This window comes from Hakea prostrata, chromosome 2, assembly GCF_041222555.1.
Source record: "Hakea prostrata isolate BN-2017 chromosome 2, UWA_Hpros_2, whole genome shotgun sequence".
In the NCBI taxonomy this organism is placed as follows: domain Eukaryota; kingdom Viridiplantae; phylum Streptophyta; class Magnoliopsida; order Proteales; family Proteaceae; genus Hakea; species Hakea prostrata.
This window is the reverse complement of record NC_142601.1, coordinates 72,350,832-72,374,707: the sequence shown is the minus strand read 5'-3', so window position 1 is coordinate 72,374,707 and position 23,876 is coordinate 72,350,832. Positions and strand designations below refer to the sequence as shown.

The following is a 23,876-nucleotide window of genomic DNA, read 5'->3' as shown; positions in this document are numbered from 1 at the left end:
TAAATATGAAGTATGTTTACGTGACCAAGTTTAATGTTGTTCTTCTTAGAATAAATTTTGAAAAATTATCGTCTCAAGGCCCATGAAATGCATTATATATATATGCACATGTGAGATAGTTGGTTTTATATATTTTATATATTTTTTTTCTTTACATATATTTATATATGGTGCACCATTAGATACAAGCAAATTTTCCGTGCTAGCTCCAGAGTTATTCCCTAACATTAATGCCATTTCTTGAATTAAACAATTTAGAGTTTTTATATGACACACATTATTTTTTGAGTAAAACTAATGACCATCCTTTATTATGTTTTAAATTACATGGCACCCATTTGAAAAATTACAAATTATCCACAATTATATTTTATTGTTAAATAGTAGGTAACATTACTTAGATGCTCTTACCCTTAATTTTCTCAAGTGTCATCAGAAATGAGTGTGATTCAATATCTACGAGGATTACCGTACATGACAGTTGCAGGTACTGTTATGAGATGATTAAAAAAAAAAAAAAAAAAACACACAAAACAAAACAAAATAAAAAAACAGACGACCTTTCATTTCCAAAATCAAGTGGGATGTTTGAATTTCAAGTAGAATTAACTGCCACGTATCACAATCTTAGATAGGAATTACAAGAAATTATAAGAGATGAGAATTGTAGAAGATGTGAACCCGGTGGATGTGGGCGTTCTTAGCCAAAATTTCTTATCTTTTTTTTACCAAATTCATAAACTAATGCAACATTAACAAGCTAAGCGTGATTAATTAAGTGAGAAAAATTTGTGGACCCACGCATGGAATCAACATTACATAAATCCTGAAACCATAAAACTCCACTAGACTAGGTCTTGTACGCCAAGTACACAGCCTTACTAGGTAGTAGGTAGCAAGAGAGTAACCAACTTCTTCTAGTAGTAGCTCTAAATCCTTTTCTATATATACTGTAAGGTTGTGAGATTGTTTTCATCAACTTCTAAATTTTGCTCTGCAGAAATGCACAGGGAAGATCAGAGGAAGAATCCCATGCTGAAACCCAGATGTTCTCCAGCACTTGCTCGTGCTTTTTGCACCATTTACCTCCTCAGTCAGGTTATTCTAATATCTGAAGCTCAATCCAATGCAACTACAGATCCAGTTGAAGGTTCACTCTCGATCTCTTTCTCTATTTCATGTTGTAAATATATTATTACTTGATCGATTCATAGTGTGAAGAGTCAAGCTAGTTAATTTCTCTTAGTTTCTGTATCTCTTCTTAATTAGCACAGTAAGTTTTGCTTCTCTTTAATTGTTTCTGCAACCTCTTGATGCATGGTCTTTAGATAAGTAAGTTTAGATAGAACCATTAAGATCAAGATCAGAAAGAAGAGAAAAGTTGAAACCCACAAAATTATTCTTATTAAAAAGGGAGGGAAATTAAAGAATGAAAATCCCAGAATTGTTAATCGATGATGAATATTTTTGGTTGGTTTTTGCAGTGAGGGCTATAAACTCCATCTTCGAGCAATGGTCTCTGAAGGCATCAGAGTGGAACATTAGCGGTGAACCTTGCAGTGGAGTCGCCACAAATGACTCAGCGACTTTTGACAACCCGAGCTTCAACCGCGCCATCAAGTGTGATTGCTCATACAGCAGCGGCACCGTATGTCATATTACCCAATTGTGAGTCACTCATAATTAAAGCCCTCTTATCCATCTATTTCTTTGCCATTTCTAAAGGCCTGTTTGGTTACATGAATTATACCCGTTTGGTTATAAAAATCTCTAGATTCATGAATTCTATAGATTCACCTTTTTACACTAAAAACGTGAATCTGTAGATTTATGGGTAAGGGGTGAAATTCAGAGATTTCAAAAAAGCTATACGTTTGCACATTCAAAAAAATCATGTCGATTAAATAGTTTTTTAGGATGAATTCACAGATTTCATTCTACAACCAAACACTTAATTTTATAAATTATGACTCTATAGATTTGAAGTCTATAGATTTGAAATCTCTAGATATTTGAAATCTTCAGACTCATATAACCAAACATGCCCTAAGCCAATCTAAATACACATCAAATTACACACCTACTTCTTCTTGCACTTTTACCTACAACTTAGCTATTTTTCAGAGTTTTTTTTTAGCCGGGAGCCTATTTAAGCAGAGGTAAAATTATGAACTGCCCACTTAAGTGAAAAATATTACTTGATCTTCACTTTTTATAACTTCAAACATTATCTATTACCTATTTTTAAGATTTCTCATCTGTTCTGTTATCTTTGGAATTGATAGGTGACAAAACTTAACAGTGGCTTTGAAGTCATAAAAAATAGCATGGAGTAATATTTCCAACTTAAGTGGGCAAGTCATGGTTTTACCTTTACCCCCACTTAGTGAGCTCTCACTTAAAAAACTCTACTTCTTTACTTTATAAAATTACATATATACCCCTACAGAGTATAGACTGCCACAGTAGTTTTACGATTAGATACATATCAGAAAAAACATAGAGTAAATAATTACAAATTACAAGCTGATTCTATACATATCAGAAAAAAATATAAAATAAATTACAAATTACAAGCTTTAGTAAGGCTTAAATTTTAGGTTACACGCTTTAGTACTTTAAATTACAGATTGCACACTCTCCAAATTACAAGTTGTATATTTATTATTTTCCATCCAAGATTCTGTTAAATTAAGAATAAAATATTTACCAACGGGGTTGGTCCAAGTGGTAAGCAGCTTGATTCGCTTAAGCAAGGTTTCGGTATCGAATCCTTGTGGATGCAAAAAATCCCTGGAATACTCACTCACTACAACCAAGTGTGCGACGTAGGTCGAACCACCGGTTTATAAACCGGGGTTGGCAAACAAAAAAAAAAGAATAAAAAGAGAATAAAATATCTATAATACCTTCATTATAGTATAATAACTAATTTACCCCTATTTAAACTCTCTCACACTTAATCTTAAGTGGATGAAGGGATAACACACACCTAACCCTTAGGTGGGTCAATGGATTACATCTCACTAGAAATTGTTCACCACCACCACCAAAAACCACCTCAACCCTCTACTGGTGATAACCATCGCCCTCACCGTCCATTCTGAAAAATCTTTCTCTCTCATCCATACACCTTCTATCTTGTTGTATTTAGTTTTCTCTGAAATGCTGAAATGCTTGCTGACCTAGGCTAGGTGATTATTTATGCCAACTCGTATCCCCTCCCCATACCATTGTTTTGTGTTCTCTCTCTTTAGTTTCTCTCTGTGGCTCTTATCAAGTCCTCCTGCCATTTCTAGGGATTTTTATTTGCGGCAGCATCAGGCTTGGATGAGGCCACATAAATAAAAATAGATCCGACGGTTGTAAACTAAAAAGTAGGGATACACATGTAAATACAAACTTTTTTATTTTATATTTAATAGTTAAAAAATTTTTAAATTTACAAATCACATCCATGCTGCTTCCGCATGAGTGTCGTTTCGCTCCCTGCCGGTAGTAAAACCCTAGCTGTTTCAGAAAAAAACTGATAAGTCCCAAAACCATTTCAGAAAACAAGTATTAGTCTCTCCATTTTTGTTCGTTATTAGAGATTAAGGGGATTACCCATATTTGCCTTCACTGCAGAAGCCTTTGGTGGTGAGGTTTTCGATAACACCGAAGTAGTAAGAGCCAAACGTTCAATCTCTTGCATCTACAAATAAACCGGAAAAAAAATCAGAAAATCCTTGCACTTGTTCTTCCACTTGCCTTCATCTTCCTAGCTCGTATACAGGTCTCTGATCTTATCTTCTCCAAAATTATCCACAACGAAGAAGCCTAAGATTTCACCCGCCCAGATACGGCTTCCTACAATCGTCTTTCAGATCGAATCTCGTCATAATGTATCGCTTCCTGGCTCTTCAAGGCGGCTTATCTCGTTTTTCTTCTCATCTTCTCCCTTCTCTCCACATTTGCCGTCGTATACTCTATTGCAGCGGCAAAGAATTGACTTTCAAGAAAATCTTGACCGTTGTCCCTAAGGTCTGGAAACGCCTAATGGTCACTTTCCTGTGGAATTTTCTCATCGTTTTCCTTTACAACGTTATTGCGGTGGTTCTCTTACCCAACCTAAGTTGAATCTCCGTACCGAAAAAATGAATTCCCGAGAAGGCATGGGAGAAAGGAAACTTTAACTCTAATTTAGAGAATAAAAAAACCCTAGGGTTCGGACACTTGAGAACTCGAAGGAAGAAGACGAACTCATAGAAAGGGCTGGAATCAGCGAAGATCTGCATGTGACGGTGGTGGTGGAATGACGACAAGGCGGAGCGGAGCAGAGGAGCGATTGGGTCACTTGTTAAATTTCTTAAATTACAGTTGTATCCCTACAGTGACTAACGCAGCTAGTTTGAAGTTTAACATAAAAAATTCCCTGTAAACAGTAGGTTGGGAATATTCCATCGGTCTTCCCCAAGTCGAAAAACTGAAACCGAAGAACGGGTGGGGGTTGTCTCAGATTTGGAAATCTTGGCTCTCCAAGTAGCCAAAAATTCTTGGTTTAGCTAATACAACTTGGAGACGGAACGGAACCCTTATGGTTGGGGGTTGGGGCGGAAGGGTTTGGGAACACAAAAAAAAAAAAGTTTCTTATTGTTGCTAGAGATGTGGGAAGGAACAGATCATTGGTTCTAGTTCTACCGACCTAAAATTTGGCAACAGTGAAGTAGTGAAGTGAAGAGTGCTTTCTTGCGACTTTGTTAGTCATTGAAGTGGATTGGAAGTTCAGTAAAAAGTGGGAGATGAATAAGCAACTGGCGTTCTTCCTAGTTTGTGAAAGTTAATACTTACTCTTTCTTTCTAAATTAAGCTTGAGCTAGCAACGGCATGATTTACTGTTTGAATTTGAGTAATGTGCCCAAGTACGTAGCTTTAATTAAGCGTTCATATCAGACTCCTCCTTATAATATTAAAACCTGAGTAAGTGCATTTTCTCTTTTGCAGGAAAGTATATGCAGTGGAAGTAGTGAGTACACTCGTAGATGAGCTTATGAATCTAACGTACCTCACCAATATGTATGGATACATTCCACTTTTACTCATAATTACTTGTTCTTTCTTGCGGTCTCTCTGAGGATATGTGACTCACCAATATGTAAATTTTCGCCTTTCATGAGGATATGTGACTCATCTCCTCCTAGGTGTGGGACTCATATATACCCTATGAATTGAATGGTCCAGAACTTCTCCTCTCGATCTATACCCATGTGGGTGGAAATCGAACTCAATTTCCGTTCCTTATTATTATTGTCCTTAATTGATTTGGGTACACAGTATTGTCAGTATCTATTCAGTAGAAAATGGTCTAAACTAATTTGTAAAGCTAGCCAATCCAGCCTGATAGGCCAATATTGATATAAGTTTCACCACTACTGAATTTTCTCTTTTTACAGAAAACTGGGTCAAAATTACTTCACAGGACCCTTGCCTACATTTTTTGGGAGTTTTACTCAACTGCAGTACTTGTAAGTGGCTGATTCTTCAATTGGACTTGAATAGCAATAGCAATATGGTTTGTTGAAAGCATTCTTTTGTATTTTCCGAGTTGTGATTTTCATACTGTCAATGACATTATACAGGGATGTTGGTATAAATGCTTTATCTGGAGAGTTTCCAAAAGAGATTGGGAATCTTTCCAATCTACTTGTATTGTATGTAACCTTTTTTTCTTTTCTCTTCCTTTTTCACCCTTCGAGTTTGGTTTGCGGTTAAACCTCGTTAATTTTAGCACTTGATTAATGGAAATAAAACTCGTGGTTTCATTTTTTTGGCAGGGGTTTTGGCTCCAATAATTTCTCTGGTTCTCTCCCTTCTGAGCTTGGGAATTTAACAAAGTTGGAACAACTGTGAGTCTATCTACTTGAGGGAAAAAATGATTTTAATTAATCTTTCATAATGATTTTAATTAAAATGTATTATCATTTTTGTAGTTCCGCTTCTGTTTGTTTTCATTTTTGAGGTATTCATCCTATTGCTTTAACTAATAATTGCATGATGTTATCTATCACATCGACCCACATGCTTGTTTTGTAAGATGCTATAAATTTTTTTGGACAAATCTAGTAATAAAATCTGGAAAATAGAATGAAATTTGAATTTGTCTACTGAATGCTAGGTTTTATATGCTTTTGACAAGAAAGTAGAACTCACCATTAATGATAAATGTATTGTTCATCTTGCAGTTACTTTGATAGTTCAGGATTGAGTGGCGAGATCCCATCTACATTCATCAAACTACAAAATTTGCAGACTGTGTAAGGCAGTTGAGATTATCAATATACTGTCATTTGTTAAGCTTGCTAAGCTGATCTTCTTCTGAACTTGATTATAGAAATGATTGCCTTCTTTTAATAGATACATATATTCTTCTTATTAACCTACAAATAAGAAACTTCCTGGGAACATAGGTGGGCATCTGACAACGCACTTACTGGCAAAATTCCTGACTTCATTGGCATGAACTGGACTAAGCTTAACGCCTTGTAAGACAATATTTTGCTTTCACATCTTATATCATCTGATTCCTCTGTCTAAGTTTTAGAAACTCTAGATGATATGCATATTAAGCAAAACCAAGATATTTCATTTCATAAATTTTATCTTTTTATAATTTAAAACTGAGATAGAATTGTTTGTTAACTCGTAATATATTTTCATTCTTATAGTGAGAATATCAGCTGAATTATTGCTTGTAAATATCTTATCATCAATGTTTTGTAGGAGGTGTCAAGGGAACTCATTTGAAGGACCGATACCTTCAAGTTTTTCTAATCTGACCTCCATGACTGATTTGTGAGTTTCATACTCTATTTATGTAAATTAGTAAGTTGCACTATATTATTAGATGTGTGAGGTCACCTTCCTATGCAATTATGTAGGAGAGTAAGTGAGATCTCTAATGGGAGTTCATCGTTGGCATTCATTAAGGATATGAAAGCCCTAACTCTTCTGTAAGTCAATGTTTTTTTCATATTAACTTCAACATTTTGTCATATAAGCGTTATTACATCTCTATGATTAAAAAACAAAAAATTGATTATTGTCAAACAGGATCTTAAGGAATAATAATATTAGTGATACTCTTCCATCCAACATGGGCGAGTATCAAAGTTTACAACAACTGTAAGTTTTCCTTGTTCATTTTTACTTGTTACTTTGTGAATATAGAGTGCTTTGCTTTTGGATAGCTACCATAGTATCATCGGACGTCTTATATTATCCTTGAAATGCTTTTACCTCTTGTAGGGACTTGAGCTTCAACAATTTAACTGGACAAATTCCAAGTTCACTCTTTAATTTGAGTAGCCTAACTTATTTGTAAGAGGAAAATATAGTATTCACCCATATTTTCTACTGTCCTGTAATATGGCTCCTTGTCTGACAATGCAACATTATTGAATCCATGCACAGGTTTCTTGGAAACAACCAATTATCTGGGGTCTTGCCTTCTCAGAAGAGTTCCTCACTTGTTAATATGTATGTTCTCTACCCACTTTAATTTCTAAGGCAGTGTAAGAGATTTGTAATGCTCTAAATTAAAAATAAGTGAATAAAGAACAGCCAGAGCAAGTAATTTTCATATTAATGACTTGAATCTGCTGCTTTCTTGTGGATTTTGTGGTCAATGACCATGATAATTGAAGAAGCAAATCTAAAGTATAGTCCTCAAAATGAGATGAACTTTTTATCAGCACATCACTAATTTTCTAAATACTATATTAATATGTAACGTATTAACATGGATTTTGTGCTATATTGCAGAGATTTGTCATATAATCTGTTGTCAGGAACCCTTCCTTCATGGGTCACACAAGAAAGTTTGCAAGTGTAAGTTATAACAGAATCAGATATGATTCCTTGGTTACCTCGAAGTATGATTTACTAAATTTTTCTTTACGGATTTTGATGTTTCTCCATTTAAGAGAGTTTGTTGTTTTTTTCAATTTCAACCCCCCAGTGCACACTTGTGGGGGAATTAAAATCAGAAAACTGAAGTATCCAGAGTGGTCTTTGAGTTTCAAGAAGGCTATCACATTGGTTTCAGAGAAATGATTTGATACCTATGTTTTCTTTTTAAAATTCTTGATAATGTATACCAACATGGAGTTTTCTTCTGTGTCTTACAAACAGCAACCTGATTGCCAATAGCTTCAACATCAGTGGCTCAAATATCAGGTATTACCTCAATACTATCTTTAAATGATAAAGATGAAAGGGAAAAATATACATCCTTGAATATAGGATGGAGAAGTCTGTTCACTGTTCTGTACTGTATGTGGGTATAGAATAGAAGCATGCAGATATTTGATCAGTAGACATGAACAGAAAAAATAATAATAATAATGATGCAAATATTTTGGCAACACGATGTTGGTAAGTGGCTTCAAGGATGTGAAGCCTCTTGTACTGAGGTATAAATGTTTATAATTGTCCATTCAGAGGGGGCAGAACAGAGAAAAGAAGCAAACTGCTTTGCTCTGTGATGGTCACAGAGTGTGCAGTGATCCTAACTTGATGAATGTGCCATTGATATCATTGATAACGATCTAGACATTTTGAAATGACAGAATGAAAAACAAAAGTTGTTAAACAAATGTAGTCAAATGGGAGAATGGATATTGGAACACAATTTCAAGTGTTTTTCCTATCAGAACAGACTATGATGTCAGCATTATGTGTGATACTTGGACCAGCTCACCTGGATAGGCCACCATACTTAGCTGGTGTATTTTGAGTCTATGGATGCACGGAAGGAGGAAAAGAATTAAAAATACTTACACAACTTGTTAAAGTAGGAGAGAAGAGTGAGAGTCAAAACTGGTGCGAGTAATGGCAAAAAATTGTAGCAACTCTCAAGACAGTGGAGAGGTAGACACACTATAGCAAGTACTTCTATATAGCATGGTGCTCTTGGTAACCAACAGTACTTGCTACATATTGGTCGACCAGAGTTAAAATGTAGATCTCATAGAGAATAAAAATTGTCTAGTTTTTAGACTGTTTGACTGAAACTTACAATCGAGATTTAGACATGTTTTCTGAAAGACTCTAGGACAAGTACATGAAAGAACTACTGGAATAGAACAGTGAAAAATCCAACCAAAATCATGGTTTAACCCTTGCCCTTGCCTATCTTATGAGCTAAAGAGCAAAAGTTTGTCAGCTTCAACTTGCAGCTATTGAGGAAAAGGCATCTTTGCAGAGGATTAAACGTGTTAAAACTTGTATCCATAGTTCTCTTGACTACAAAGTTGTAAGATTGTTTTCTTATTTAAGGATAACACGTGTATTCTAAATTCTATTTTGATACTAACTTAAGTAACTTCTCAGAATAAAACTAGGGCAATCAAAAAAAAGGTCGAAATTTTTTCAACTTCACTAATTTGATTACAGTAAATGGCACCCTTTGTTTGAGCTTGTACCTTTTATCTTTTAGTGTATATATCTATACTTTTTTTTTTGGGTGGAACTGAGGTGTTTAGGCCAGCTTATGCACGCCTCGACTAATCCTTAGGGAGGAGCTTACATATTTAAAGTAAAGCCCCCGGACCCAAGGGGATTGGAACTCTTGACATCACTTATGAGGTTCTGGTCTTTTCCAACTGAGCCAACCCACTGGGTTTTGTGAGCTTGTAATTCTATTCGTAGTTCAGAAGGTAGGCCTCTTCATCCTAAAATTTAAATAAAATTGCTCAATCCGACTTGTTTTTATCCAATTTCTCTTGGTGCAGTTGGACGTGTTTTGATAATACCATTGCTTCTTTCAGAGGAAATAATATCAGAGCCTTAATGTTTTAAACAATTGTGCTAACTCGTGTTTACCCATTATCAAAATAGATCGATGCAAAAGAACAATTGCTTTATGTGCTTGTACCATGTTTGATCCATAATACTCTACATATTTTTATTCTTTATCACATCTCATAATCTAAGCACTTGATTGTTGTATTTTAAGTGGTTTGCCTTCAGGACTCAATTGCCTTCAACGAACCTTCCCATGCAATCGGGGCTCTCCAATATGTGAGTGATATATTACCTCTATTTTCTATCTAACATTTAGTGGATAAGGGCTTCGTCTCAGTTGGTTAAATAACTGTTTGTCCCTCTAACCCCTCTTCCCCTTCTCTCTTGCCTTTCTCCCTTTTTTTCATATTTTAATTATTAAAATGAGAGACGCAGCTGAGTTAATTCTTACATTCGCCCAGTATTTGCAGAGATCAATATCCATCAAAACAGAGAATACCATACATAATACAAAGAAAGTCCTGATCAGGCAGGAGGATAAAAACTAACCTACAGGAGTCCAATGGAAAAGACAAAGCTAAAGAACCCACTGCAAGAAGTTCAGTGTTCCTTCTCTGTTGCCTTCACCAGCAGTAGAGCATCTGAAAAATAATATTGCACCATCCAAACATATCTCTTGCCTACTTTAAAACTGTCATTGTGGCATGACCTTCTCCTTCCTTCACTGCTTTGATTGGTTTACATAATAAAATTTAATGAGAGTTGTCAATCAAACACCCCCGGACACACAAAAAAAAAAAAAATTCACTAGAAATAAGTTCCTATTGTTATGATGGTAGAGTATGTTTTACAGGCGATGCTTTGATACTAAATGGAATTAGCAAGGCCCTGCTGATGATCCTAGTCAATTTAGGGGTAGTAGCCTATAAAAATTGTAAGATTTTAAACTTTCCAAATAGTCCAACATATAGAACAGAACTTAGACATCTTTATCGCACTTTTTCACTAAGTTGGATCAAGAAAATGTTTTCTTCATTCAAATAGACAATTAAAAACCCAATGCCTCAAGCCTTAGTTCCAATGAGGAAAAGAATTAACTAGTTCAAGTGAGAGGGCATTCAAACAGAATATAGAAAATACGTTCAGTTTAATCAGCATAAACAAAAAAAATAGGATCCAAAAGTACATGAAGCTGAGGCATTCAACATCTCATCTTTAGGCATTCTAACATCCAAACCTTCAAATGCTTACCTTAATTTCTTCAAATTTTAAAGGACATCATTTTGAATTTTTATTTCTCAAAATAGATATTTAGTACAACATAAGTTTTCTGTATATAACATCGTGACTTTTTTTTTTTTTGGTATAGATTATAACTTCTCTATCAAGTGTGGAGGTCCACAAATAAAGTCTTCTGAGGAGATTGTATATGATAGGGAGAATGAAACACTTGGCGCAGCCACCTATAATGTCACTGATACAGAAAGATGGGCTGTAAGCAACGTTGGACGGTTTGGTGAGAATAATAATGTTCAGTATACCCAAGATTCCTTAACGCAATTCCAAAATACTTTAGATTCAGAGTTGTTCCAGACAGCAAGAATTTCTCCAGGGTCACTGAGATACTATGGACTTGGGCTTGAAAATGGAATATACAATGTGACCCTCCAATTTGCTGAGCTTGCGTTCCTAAATACTAAGTCTTGGGAGAAGTCTTGGAAGGCGTGCCTTTGATATTTACGTCCAGGTAAGTTGACTAAGTATGGTTGAAGCATTAACTACAAAAAGTTATGCACTGCTTAGGTAGTCCTTGCAATCAATTACTGAAAGTAAATTAGAATATTTCTATTGCATACAATCTATTACTTGTAGAAAGTTAACTTCTATTTATACTTTTGGGAAAATCTATTGATAGCGTAGAAAGTTTATCACAGCAATAAAGTTATATACTGCATGAAGCCATTTTAGCTTTCAATGGTGAGACTCTCCATGGATTTTGAAAGCTATATTAATTTCATAACATCTCAGGGTAACCTATGGTTAAAAGATTTTGACATTAGGAAGGAGGCAGGGGGAGTTTCTTTTTCAGCTGTAAAAAAGGAAATCCAAGCCCAAGTGTCAGAGAACTTCCTTGAAATCCATTTATTTTGGGCTGGAAAAGGGACCTGTTGTATACCTGCACAAGGTACATATGGACCATCAATTTCAGCCATCAGTGCTGTCCCAAGTAAGTTCTTCAAAATTTAGATGGATTACATTATTAATTTATATAGTTAATAATCCAATAGATTTAATTTTTTGGTTCAGATTTTATTCCAACTGTTAGCAACACTCCACGAACACTTACTTCAACAAGGAAGACAAAGACGAAGACTGGTTTAATTGTTGGACTCACTGTCCCTATTGGAATTGTAACCTGTCTATTTGTTTTGGGGGTTTATTATATTCTTCAAAAGAGGAATGGATTGAAAAATGAAGTAGATGAAGGTAAAAAAACCCAATTGAATTGTTGTTTCAAGTTTCGAAATCTTAAATCCATGCATGTCGATCTTACAGTTTTTTTCTACGATTTTTATTTTGTTTGATGAGAGGAGTGAAGATTGGATAGTCGTCCTTCCCTTGGTCTAGGAAATGTCAAGCTCTAATTATTTCATTCCTTTTACATATGTCGTGAACACATTCTGTTAGTGTCCAGAATTGGATAAACAAATAATAGTACATCTTTCATGATTAAATTTGCAGAGTTTCTAGGTATAGCTTCTAGACCAAACACTTTCAGTTACGCAGAACTAAGGACGGCCACAGAAGATTTCAGTCCTGCTAATAAGCTCGGAGAAGGAGGATTTGGACCTGTATACAAGGTATGTGGAGGCTTTTACATAAATACCAAAGACTGAATTTAGATATAACGATCCCATTCAATATGGATTATATACAACATAAGAGCATATATAGGAAATGTACTGTTAATTCTGAACATGTTTATTTACAAAAGTTGAATAAGAAAGAAATGGAAACTGAACATGAAATTGATATACTAATTAAATCTATTGGATTGGTGTATTCTATAGGGAATGCTTCCTGATGGAAGGGTTGTGGCTGTCAAGCAACTTTCAGTGGCATCTCACCAGGGAAGGAGTCAGTTCATAGCAGAGATTGCTACCATATCTGCAGTGCAACATCGAAACCTTGTAAAATTATATGGTTGTTGTCTTGAGGGAGATAAGCGACTTCTGGTGTACGAGTACCATGAAAATAAAAGCCTTGATCAAGCACTATTTGGTAGGGAATTCCTAGAAGAATTTATTTATATATTACTTAGGCAGTTGGAATAACTTCCTAGAAGCTGTAGATGTTTTTATTAAGATGAAACTCAATCATATCTTGAATCCTTGAATAGGAAGGAGCACTTTACGTCTTGATTGGCCAACACGCTTTGATATCTGTTTGGGGACAGCACGTGGTCTAGCCTATCTTCATGAAGAATCAAAGCCTAGAATTGTACACAGAGATGTCAAGGCGAGTAATATTCTGCTTGACGCTGACCTCACTCCTAAAATTTCAGATTTTGGTTTGGCCAAACTTTATGATGACAAGATGACCCATATAAGTACTCGAGTTGCAGGAACAATGTAAAGCACTCTAGCACTTCTTTTTCCCCTCTTCTGGAGACCTGTACAAATTTTGAGTTATGGGATCTGAATAATCATGTTTTTTTTGTTTTGAAGTGGCTATCTTGCACCAGAGTATGCTATGCGTGGGCACCTAACTGAGAAGGCTGATGTTTTCGCATTTGGAGTAGTAACCCTTGAGATCATCAGTGGGAGGACAATTTCTGATACAAGCATGAATAAAGAAGATGTTTATCTCCTTGAATGGGTAATGGTCTTATGATCAATCTTTTATCAAAATTGATTTTTCTACAAAAATAAGCCATGCATTAACATTTGCTTCAGAAATTGACTCTGAAGGCATCATATGAATATTTTATTTTTTATGTTATTTTCCCCCTCTCTCTCCTGAAGATGTAAACTAAAATCATTTTGTGAGGTATATGAAGTTCTCTATAGGTTCAGCGAACCTTTCCCCTTAAAATTGGATGTGAAAATAACTGTATTTTATTAGTTGAAATTTATACTAAAATAACCAAATATATTTTGGATTTGTTTATCTGACAAGTTCTAAACCTTACTCGTGCATTACAACCGGTGATTGTGTCATACTACTAAATTCAATGCAGGAAATGGTCTTACGTATATTTTCATCTTCCTAATTTGTAGGCTTGGAATCTACATGAAACTAATCGTGAAATGGAAGTGGTTGATCCTGCACTATCAGAGTACAATGCTGTTGAAGCAAAACGGATGATAGGAGTTGTTCTCCTGTGCACTCAAGCATCACCATCTCTACGTCCGGCAATGTCCCGTGTGGTGGCAATGCTTTCAGGAGATACTGAAGTTGGCTCTGTCTCATCAAAACCTGGATACCTAACGGATTGGGCATTCAATGATATAACCAGCAGCTTTATGAGTGGTGACACTACTGGAACCTCAACGAGTGAAAATCCAAAGAACCAAATTAACTCTTCGACAGCAACCACTATGCTTGATGAAGACCAAAATCACCAAATATCGCATGAGAATTTGGGAGAGGGAAGTTGATAGCTACTTTCTAAATAAATAAATTGGTCATTGTTATATAAAGAAGTCAGATTTTGTTCTTGTATATTGTTACATGAATTAGGAATACTCAAAACATGTAATTTATGTCCACCTTTGTTTCTCATTGATAGACAAGATACATTAAACTCCATTATTATTTGTTAACAGAGATGTCTCCCAGCTAGAGCTTCTTGAGTAGCTTTCACTTTCTTTCTCAACCAATAATCCCTAAGGCCTCCTAATGTTTCTCCACTATATAGCAGCCATAGTGCTTAGTCTGTTGTGTGCAACATACTGTTGTCGTTGCAGATCTACCACTTTGTGCTCCTATCTTATTGAGTAGTTACTCAACCAGAAGTGGAAAAATGAAGAATTTTAGATATATAGTTCTGACAAATCTCCAATCATGTCATTGCCATGTTCCTTGGTTTCTAATGAGTAGTACAATAATTTAGTTTTGCTTTTTAAATTATATGCTTCTAGAGTTCAACCCAACGCCCAAAAAAAGAAAAAATGAAGAAGAAATCCCAGTAAGATCATACCAGAAAGAAGAAGCAGCTCTTTTGATTCTCTCTTCATGAACCAGGCAGAGACAACTACAAACAATTGCTTTGATTGTAGGATCACCAACTCCTGGAGGGTTCAAATGATTCAGACAATTGCTTTGAGACTGTATAATCACATAATTGATCAGCATGGAAAATGCGTGGAATCATTTGAACCCTTCTGGAGCTGGTGATTCTCCCCTTCTTGGCTGATTGATGATTTTCTGCTACCAGCCTCTACTTCTATTGAAAAGTCCGGTCTTTATCATGTCTGTATATCTTTTCCTGAACCCACAAGGAGATGCTTCTGGAGTAGTTCTTGGTAGCAATAGGCCTTTTTAAGAATGACTGTTTGGGTGGAGCACTTCCTGAAAAATGTACAAAGTGCCAGGATGGCATTTAAATGCCTTTTGTAAACTTCTGGGTAAGTATAACAGTTTATGAATGTTACATTCTTACTATCATTCTTCTTCTGAAAACTGAGGTGAAGCTCATGAAAGACTCCAACAATCCTCTTTTCAGTATCATCAGTACAGGGATCAAGATAGGACGCGTTACACGTAACGAGACATGTAAGGAAGCAGCCTCTGCCGCTCCTCCAACTATCCGCCCATTCACTTCCTTTTCACTGGAGAATCCAATTGGAAAGTTTAAGGCTCTGAACTCCTTCCTGCTCTTTGCTGTCTTCAGCAGCAGCAACAACACTTTTTTTGCAATTGCAAGACTGCTACAGTGTCTTCCCATTGTAAGTTTTGATCAATCCTCTTGGTTGTATTTAGATAGAAGTACAATCATTAAGAATGGAAATAAGAGAAAAGATGAAACCCACACAATTAGAGAGGGAAAAGAAAATCACAAAATTGTTAACTGATGAAATTGTTTGAGGATTAATTTGATAGTATAGTTGTGAGGTGAGTGTTAGAATATTAATAAAATATTTTATATAAGGTGGGTTTTATTGATTGTATATGATTCTGATTTGGTTTCCTTATTTTGTCTAATATGAAGATATATGATGACTGGAACTCCGATATGGGCTGCTAGTGTGAACTATTAGGAACGGTTAGATCTTGACGGAAGATCTAAAAGGTTTGCTTATATAAGGATATGCTAGGTCCCTACTCTAACGTTAATTAATTACTCATTATTCTATGCACATAATTCAGAGAGTAATTATTCCATCAACCCAATGTATAGGGAAGAGCTTAGAAGAAAAGATTATAGCATCAAGTTGATTTTAGATCCCAAATAATGTATATTACATTATCTTGTATTGTTATTATTCTAAGGTGTCTTTGATCAATCTATGTGATGCATATGGGGTGGCACATGGGGTATCTCGGGGTGCTGAACTAGGAATGGGCTGAAATTTGCTTATTCATTTTTTTCCGTTTCGAGATCGTTTTGAGGGCGTTTTGGGCATTTTATTGTTTTCATTGGCATTTTCGTAATTTTGTGTTTTTTTTATTTTAGTGTTTCTCAGCACTATAAAATGATGTTTTGTATGTCTTTTGGAAAGTAGTTGAATATTGTTATTTCTAAATAAACTTTTGAGAGACAGAGTTCTCCATTTTTCTTTATATTCTTTTGTTTGCCCTTATTTCTTTGTCGTTTTAGCATCACTATGTGTTCCTGGTTAGATTTAATTTTACATGTGATATTAGAGCTTGCATAAAATTAATTAAAGACCCAAAGAGATATTGATTGATAAATTTAGAGCTCCAAAATTGAACCTATGAATTTTGTGAATTTTTCTCCCTAAGTTCTCATCAAAATTGTATGGTTTTTTACTAATAACTTTTTTCTTAAAAAAAATCTTGAAAATTCTAGACCACCACTACGTAGCTCTCGAAAAAAAACGAAGAGACGAATATATTATGGGTCACCAACAAATGCTGCACGTGTTGCTATGAGTTGCCAAAATCTGGCAGCTGTTTTCTAGAATTATTTAATTAATAATTAATTAAATAGATGTGGCATTTTGACCAGTCAATAGGTCAGGCCGTCCGACCCATGATCTGCTTGGATGACTCGAATCAATGACCTGTTGGGTCATCCCTTGAGTTATGACTCGAATCAATGACCAAATTCTGTGAGAATTTATGATTAGGAGAGAAAGAAATTGCAAATACAGTAGATGGAGATGAAGAAACAAAGCAAGTATAGGGTTTTCCATTTAAGGTTATTCTTGTCCCTTTAAAATATTTAATTTGTTAACATCAAATTATCAATACTTAAGTGTGATTTCCTAAAAAACAGAAGATATCTTCGATATACTAAATTCCCTTTGAATATATTAAATAGGATTATTGGGGAAAAGATAGACCAAAGGTGATGGGTGGAAAGAACTCTTGGGATTTGGAACTAAATAATGCCTTTTGTCTAATATGTCAAATGACTATCTCTTTGACTTGAGAGGATACCTTACAACCACTTTGCTTGCACATAATAATGGCAGGTGGAGCTCAATGGTTTGTAACTCAGGGGTGACAGCTGATCAAACTTTTTTCCCTTTCAAATAATAAATGGCAATAGGGACTACCTTCCTTTGATGGGTATACAAAAAAGGAAAGAGATTCTTTGGATTTTGCTAAATTAATGCAACATTTTGTCTTCTATTCAAGAAGTCTCGAAATATCATTGATTTGTTGTGCATACCTTTCAAACATTTTGTTTTCCAAATAATAAATGGACAATGTGGAGAAATCTCAATGGTTTGTAATAGTGGTGAACAGCTATCAAACTTTTTTTTTTTTTTTTTTTAAATAATAAATGGACAATGTGGAGATCTTACCCTACCTGTCACGGCTATTACTTAAAAAAAAAGAAAAAAAAAGAAAAAAAAGGCAGAGGCTGCCAATGGCTTTTGCAAAACTGGGTTAAGTGAAGGGAGGAGAGACACATAGTAGTATGGTGGGGATGCATGGTGATCAAATGATTCAAGTCAACAAAGGTGAGATAAGGATTTGGTATTGGATTTCTGTAGGATTACGAAGGTGTTATAAGTGCATGACAAAGGATTTAATATCTTCAGGGACTAAGTCGCATTTGGAGAAATATTGCCAATAAAACCCTTTTGTCTCCATTGAAGACCTCTCAAAATATCAATGGTTGGTGGTGTACGGTCATCTATTTCTTTTACTTGTTTCAAATCATTCTGTTTAATAATGAGTGGACAATGTGGATTGTGGAGCTCTTATCTGGTTATCATTGACTGTTGCTAGCTTTAAGAAAAGGTGGCGGCTGCTAACGGCTTCACCAACTAAGGGTGAAGGGAGAGAGATAAATAGAGGGTTTGTGGGATTATGCTGATCTGATGAATCAAGTCAACGAAGGTAAGATTAGGAATTGGAAGTAGATGAGTTTTGTATGATTAGGTTTTAAGATCACAAAGGGATTAAATTTTTTATTTATATTAATTGCTGACATCATATTATGTGACCCAGTTTGATATGGTTTGCCATCTAGAATCAAAGAAAGTCTGCATAAGATTTGAAAAATTATCATCTCAACTGCGATGTTTCACCGGAAAAACATTATCTATTGTGCACAAATCTCTACTCTACACAACAGTGCACTGGGCTGAGAAAGCAAAGCAAGACTACAAGAATATTAAAAATTTAAAATTAAACTTTTAATCCAAGCATGTATAGAGAGATGTGCAAAACAAAAGATATTTTTTCCTGCACCACTTGCCCACAAAATGCATCAAATTAAAGAGCATCAAATAGTTGGTTTTCATATATTTTTATCCTTATTCTTTACAGATAAATGAATAGTGCAAGACTGAGTTTAAGGAAATTTGCAATGTTACCCCTGAGTTGATTTTTATTATTGTTAATATCATTTTCTGAATTATCCTATTTATTAGTCAGAATTCTATTAAAAATACAATCTGCTTGTATCTTCCAAATTTTGTGAGAATTTATATTTGGGAGAGAGAAATTGCAGACCTAGTAGAGGGAGATGAAGAAATGAACCGAGTATATGTTTTTCTGTTTAAAGTTATTCCTATCCTTTAAAATATTTAATTTGTTGACATCAATACTTAACTGTAATTTCTTAAACAACAATGTCATATCGTTGAGATATTTTTACCCCAAAGGAGATCTGATTAATAAATTGAATAATTTAGAAGATGACATTAATTTTAGTGGATAACTTAGGGAGTGGTGCTAAAAAATCAAATATATAAAACAATTACTTGACTTAGAAGATAAAAACCAACAAACTTTATATTCAAAGGCAGAGCTACCCTAAGGGGCCCAATTTTTTGAAAATTCCCCTTGGCCCTCTTTTCTTAGGAGATGACGGAGGTACTCAGGGGCGACACTGAAAATCTCCCTTGAATATTATTAAATAGGACTACTGGGAACAAGGTAGATAAAAGGTGAAAAGATGAAAAAGATTATTTGAATTTTGCTAGTTTGATGCAACATTTTGTCTTCTATCCAAAAACTCTAGAATATCAATGGTTTGTGGTGCATGGCTATCAAACTTGTTTTTTTTTTCACATAATAAATGGAGTAATGGACAGTGTGGAGAAATATCAATTATCAATGGTTTGTGGTGCATAGCTATCAAATTTTTTATCTTTTTTAAATAATAAATGGACAATGTGTAGCTCTTATTCTTGCCTATCATGGCTATTACTTAAAAAACAAGGCAGAGGCTGCCAATGGCTTTTGCAACTACATACTGGGTTAAGTGAAGGGAGAGATACATAGAATTATGGTGGGGATGGTGATCAAATGATTCAAGTCAACAAAAGTAAGCTAAGGATACGTTATTGGATTTCTATAGGATTAGGGTTAAGGATAATTACAAAGGTGTTATAAGTGCATGACAAAGGATTTAATATCTTCAGGGGCTAGTCGCATTTGGAGAAATATTTCCAATAATAATGTCATATATACTAACATTTACTGCTTTGGTTGGTTTATTGAATAAAATGTTATGCGTTGTAAATAAATAAATGAGCAAATTGTGCCACCCAAATGGAAATTTAAAAATGTAAAACAAACACCCACTTTATGTTTAAAAAACACAGACACCCCAATTCAAAAAACACACTAGTCCATTTTTGTTAATGAAACTGTTAACCCACTGTTAATTTTCTTTTAATTCCAAAAATGCCCTTACACTGAGGAGAAAAAAATAAAATAAAAAATCAAACCTCCGGTTCCCAATCTATCGCTCCGACGGCGCGAATATGTAGACTCTGATCCAGGCCACTCTTTGGCTCCAGTCTTGTTCCTTCCATGTCTGGATTCGTCAAACAAGCTCTAACCATCTCCTCTAACCTCTCCGATGCAGTGATGAATGGCTTCCATCCTAAATCGTTACCCATCTATGAATCTCGGTTCATAAGTTCGCCGTCTTCGGGGATTCCGGCTATTTGTCTACTCGCAACTCTCATGGGTCAATCAGCCATGTTAAGAAATAGCTTGCGCATGGATACCCCGAAAACCATCTTCTTCGATTCTCTCCATGAGAATGGGATTGATTTTGGTATTTACTTCCCGAGCATCCCCACTACTCCGAGAATTTCGGAAATCAAAAAATATATATATCTAAGTTCCACCAATACAATTTGAAGTTCAAGGGAGATGCCGAGAAGGGAAATTGCCTAGCTTGGGTGATCGAGCCAAGGTACTCGATCTCAAAGGTTTACTTGCAAACGATGATCACCCTTCACATGATGTTGCGGAAGATCGTGAAGGAGGTTTATGAGCAAGATCGAGCCCTAATGGAATGAGACCCTTGATAATTAATTATGATGAGCATGGTGGGTTCTTCGATCATGTTACTACTCCATATGTGATAGGAAGCTCTACACGTCAAGTTGATAGATTTGGGAGTTCGTGTCCAACAATCATAGTGTCTCCTTGGATCAAGAAACACACTGGTAATTTGAGTTGATTTTATCCTCTTTCTTATGAATGATAATTCTTGTAGTGAGTCCAACTCCGAGCTCGAGTTTGAGCATTCTTCAATACTTGCAACTATAAAGAAGATGTTCAACCTCTCCTCCAACTTATGCTTGCTGACGTTAACACAGCATGGGAAATTCACGTTGCCCGATGCAGACCGCAAGATCCTCTTCTCCATCTACCACACGTGCCCGTGGAGGACGATAATGAAAAGATTATCAATTGGTCGGGGTTTTGATTTGTGCGAGGTGTTACCAGCACTCCTAAAAAACAAAGCAAAAGAAGATGTGCAAAGAAGAAAACGGTTGAACAGTTGTGCGCAGAGTTTTTTTTTTGGTAAATGAGTAAGATTTCTTGGAGAATAAGTCAAGGGTATAATAGTCTTTGTAATAATATAACAACCATCTAACGGAATAGGACCATGTGTTTTTAAACATAAAGTGGGGTGTCAATGCTTTAAGCTCCATTTTAGGGGTGCCTGTGCAATTTGCTCTAAATAAATTTTAAAAAAAACCTTTAAATAAAAAGTATTTTTTTCATGAAGTTTGACAAGATCAAATCACAAAGTTTTTAAATTTGACAAATTCAAGTCATCAAGTATATTGAAAGTTGAGCAATTGATTTTTTTGACTATACTCTCAACCATGCTCTTTTCTTTCTTTTGCACATAAGTTTTGCCACATTTAAGACAAAATCTGCTAAATTAGTATGCCCTGTGTTGCCATGTAAGCAGTGACGTAAGTAAGTTCTATTACTGAATTTCTAAAAGCCCATGCATTCAAATTTCAATCTTAAAATCTATTAGTATCATGTTCAGGTATTAATGGTCACGGGCAACTTGGTTTTCATCAATTAGTAATATTTAATTGATCTATCATTGCAGATGCAAATTAGACAGTTGCTATGGAATGCAAAGAGACAACTTAACACGGTAACACCACCACATAAGAAGGACGAGGGTTTATGATCCAAATCAACAAGCCCTATACAAGCCTCCAAACACTTACAAACAAGGTTTAAAGTATCGGTGTTGAGTATCATATCAGTCAAGTAATTTTAAGAGATGTATCATGTCGTATTGAGTATTGTATCGTACTGGCTAATGTATTTTAGTATAATTTAATAGAGAGACATATCAAGATGTATCGTATCACTTGTGTCTAATATGGATACATATCAACTAATATCGTATGGTATCATTAAATACTTTAAACCTTACTTATAGACTCACATTCTTTCTCTGGTAATCAATCAATTTCCAAATAAGAGGAGCAAGGACAAGATTAATGAAAGATGATGAGAGAGAAGAGATTCTTTGCATTTCGTCTTCTATCGAAGCCCTCAAGATATCAATGGTTTGAGGTGCACCGTGTGCACTATCACTATCAAACTCTTTTTCACATCACTTTGTTAAATAATGAGTGGACAATGTGGAGCTTCTATTCTTGTTATCATGGCCACTACCTTAAAACAGTGGCGGCTGCTAGCTAGTGGCTTCATTGGGTGAAGAGAGAGATCCAATTTGGATTTCCTTCACCCATCACCTACCTTCCACTCACAATTCATCTAACACATACACCTGACCCACCTATTATCTTGTGGATTATGAAACAAAATTTGAGATGGAAGGAGTATTCAAGTGTAGAGAATCAAATTTGAGCTACATAAAGGGGGTGGTGGAGCTACTAGTCTGATGAAAGTCAAGGAATGTGAGCTAAAGGTAATAATAGTTATATATATATATGAGATTAGGGTTAGGGTTTAGGGTTTAGGATCATAAAAGTATTATAAGTGTATGATTCAAAAGTAATACACTTCATAGAATTATTATTATTTTTTGGTCATCATCAAACTAGTCATAGCGACTAAGGACTCACAGGCCTGAGGGGAGGAGAGTAGGTGCGGCAGGAATGGAAATTCCACCATTGTGTTGGAAGCACAACCATATTCCTTACTTAAAATGATACTAATATCAATCGAGACCAATTTCATTTTTAATTGCTAAGATCATATTATGAATTACACTTTATGTGACCAAGTTTAGCCGCGTAGGTTCTATTTAATCCTATCTGCTCAAAACACGGTTTGTTCATTTAAAAGAAAGAAGAAAAAAATCTCATTTGCTTCGTCACTTAAGTTGGTTAGATGTGTACATAGTGTTTTCCACATCATTTGATATATACATGCTAGAGGCACTGCTGGACCACAATCCAACTCGAGAGGTGGCGCTGAAAATTTCTCATAAATCAAATAACTACTTTTGACTTTAGAAAATAACATCCAAAAAACTTTTGCACGCTTATATTAATTTTTTATCTTCTTTTCAAAAGGCTTATATTGATTATGAAAGCTTTTTAGTTCATCAATTGGACAATTTGCTACCAGGGTTGTTGATATACATCAGTCATAATTAAAATGTTTCCATATTTTAAGTGAACTAGGAAAACTGAGCCGACAACAATATTATTGTCAACAAACCCACCATCAGTTAAAAAGTTTTCTTTTTAATTCAAAAGCTAATGCAACGTTAACAGACTAAACGCGATTAACTGGGCAAAGTCTCCATGTATGACAAAATTGAAAAACTTTTACGAATTCCAGTCACCCATCTAATTAAAAGAGAATGATGAATGCGCATTGGTGATGCATGGAGGAAAGAAAACTCAGTCCATAGTGGATGGATCATCAAAGCCATGAGCTTTGAATCTGGGTTCATACGTATTCGCCATCTTATGTTGAAGATTCTCGCAGAGGAATTGAATTATGAGCGTATACTATTCGATGAAATGCGTATAAGAATATTCCAGCTGGTCACCTTTTGTCCATTCTCGTAACAACCTCGCTGTGTTTCTGTCTCTGACGTATCCATATTAAAGAAACTAGCTAGTGGGTGTCGATAAGATTACATACAATATTAATTTTGCCAACCTTTCTCTCTCTCTCTCTCTCTCTCT

At 35.2% G+C, this 23,876-nt stretch overlaps 1 protein-coding gene across 1 annotated transcript; it reads left to right on the top strand.

Moving 5' to 3' along the window:
* Positions 1-869: 869 nt before the first annotated feature.
* On the top strand, positions 870-14,720 carry LOC149026286 (putative LRR receptor-like serine/threonine-protein kinase At1g56140). The gene is given in 26 exon segments (XM_089146542.1): positions 870-885; positions 1,001-1,150; positions 1,485-1,668; positions 4,984-5,055; positions 5,433-5,504; positions 5,619-5,690; positions 5,814-5,885; positions 6,222-6,293; positions 6,447-6,521; positions 6,760-6,831; positions 6,918-6,989; positions 7,090-7,161; positions 7,285-7,356; positions 7,450-7,515; positions 7,801-7,866; positions 8,170-8,214; positions 9,995-10,059; positions 11,153-11,490; positions 11,492-11,530; positions 11,812-12,010; positions 12,091-12,270; positions 12,526-12,644; positions 12,855-13,065; positions 13,184-13,415; positions 13,512-13,662; positions 14,064-14,720. Coding segments are annotated over 25 exon segments (3,147 nt in total). The 5' UTR covers positions 870-885; positions 1,001-1,002; the 3' UTR covers positions 14,445-14,720.
* Positions 14,721-23,876: the final 9,156 nt, after the last annotated feature.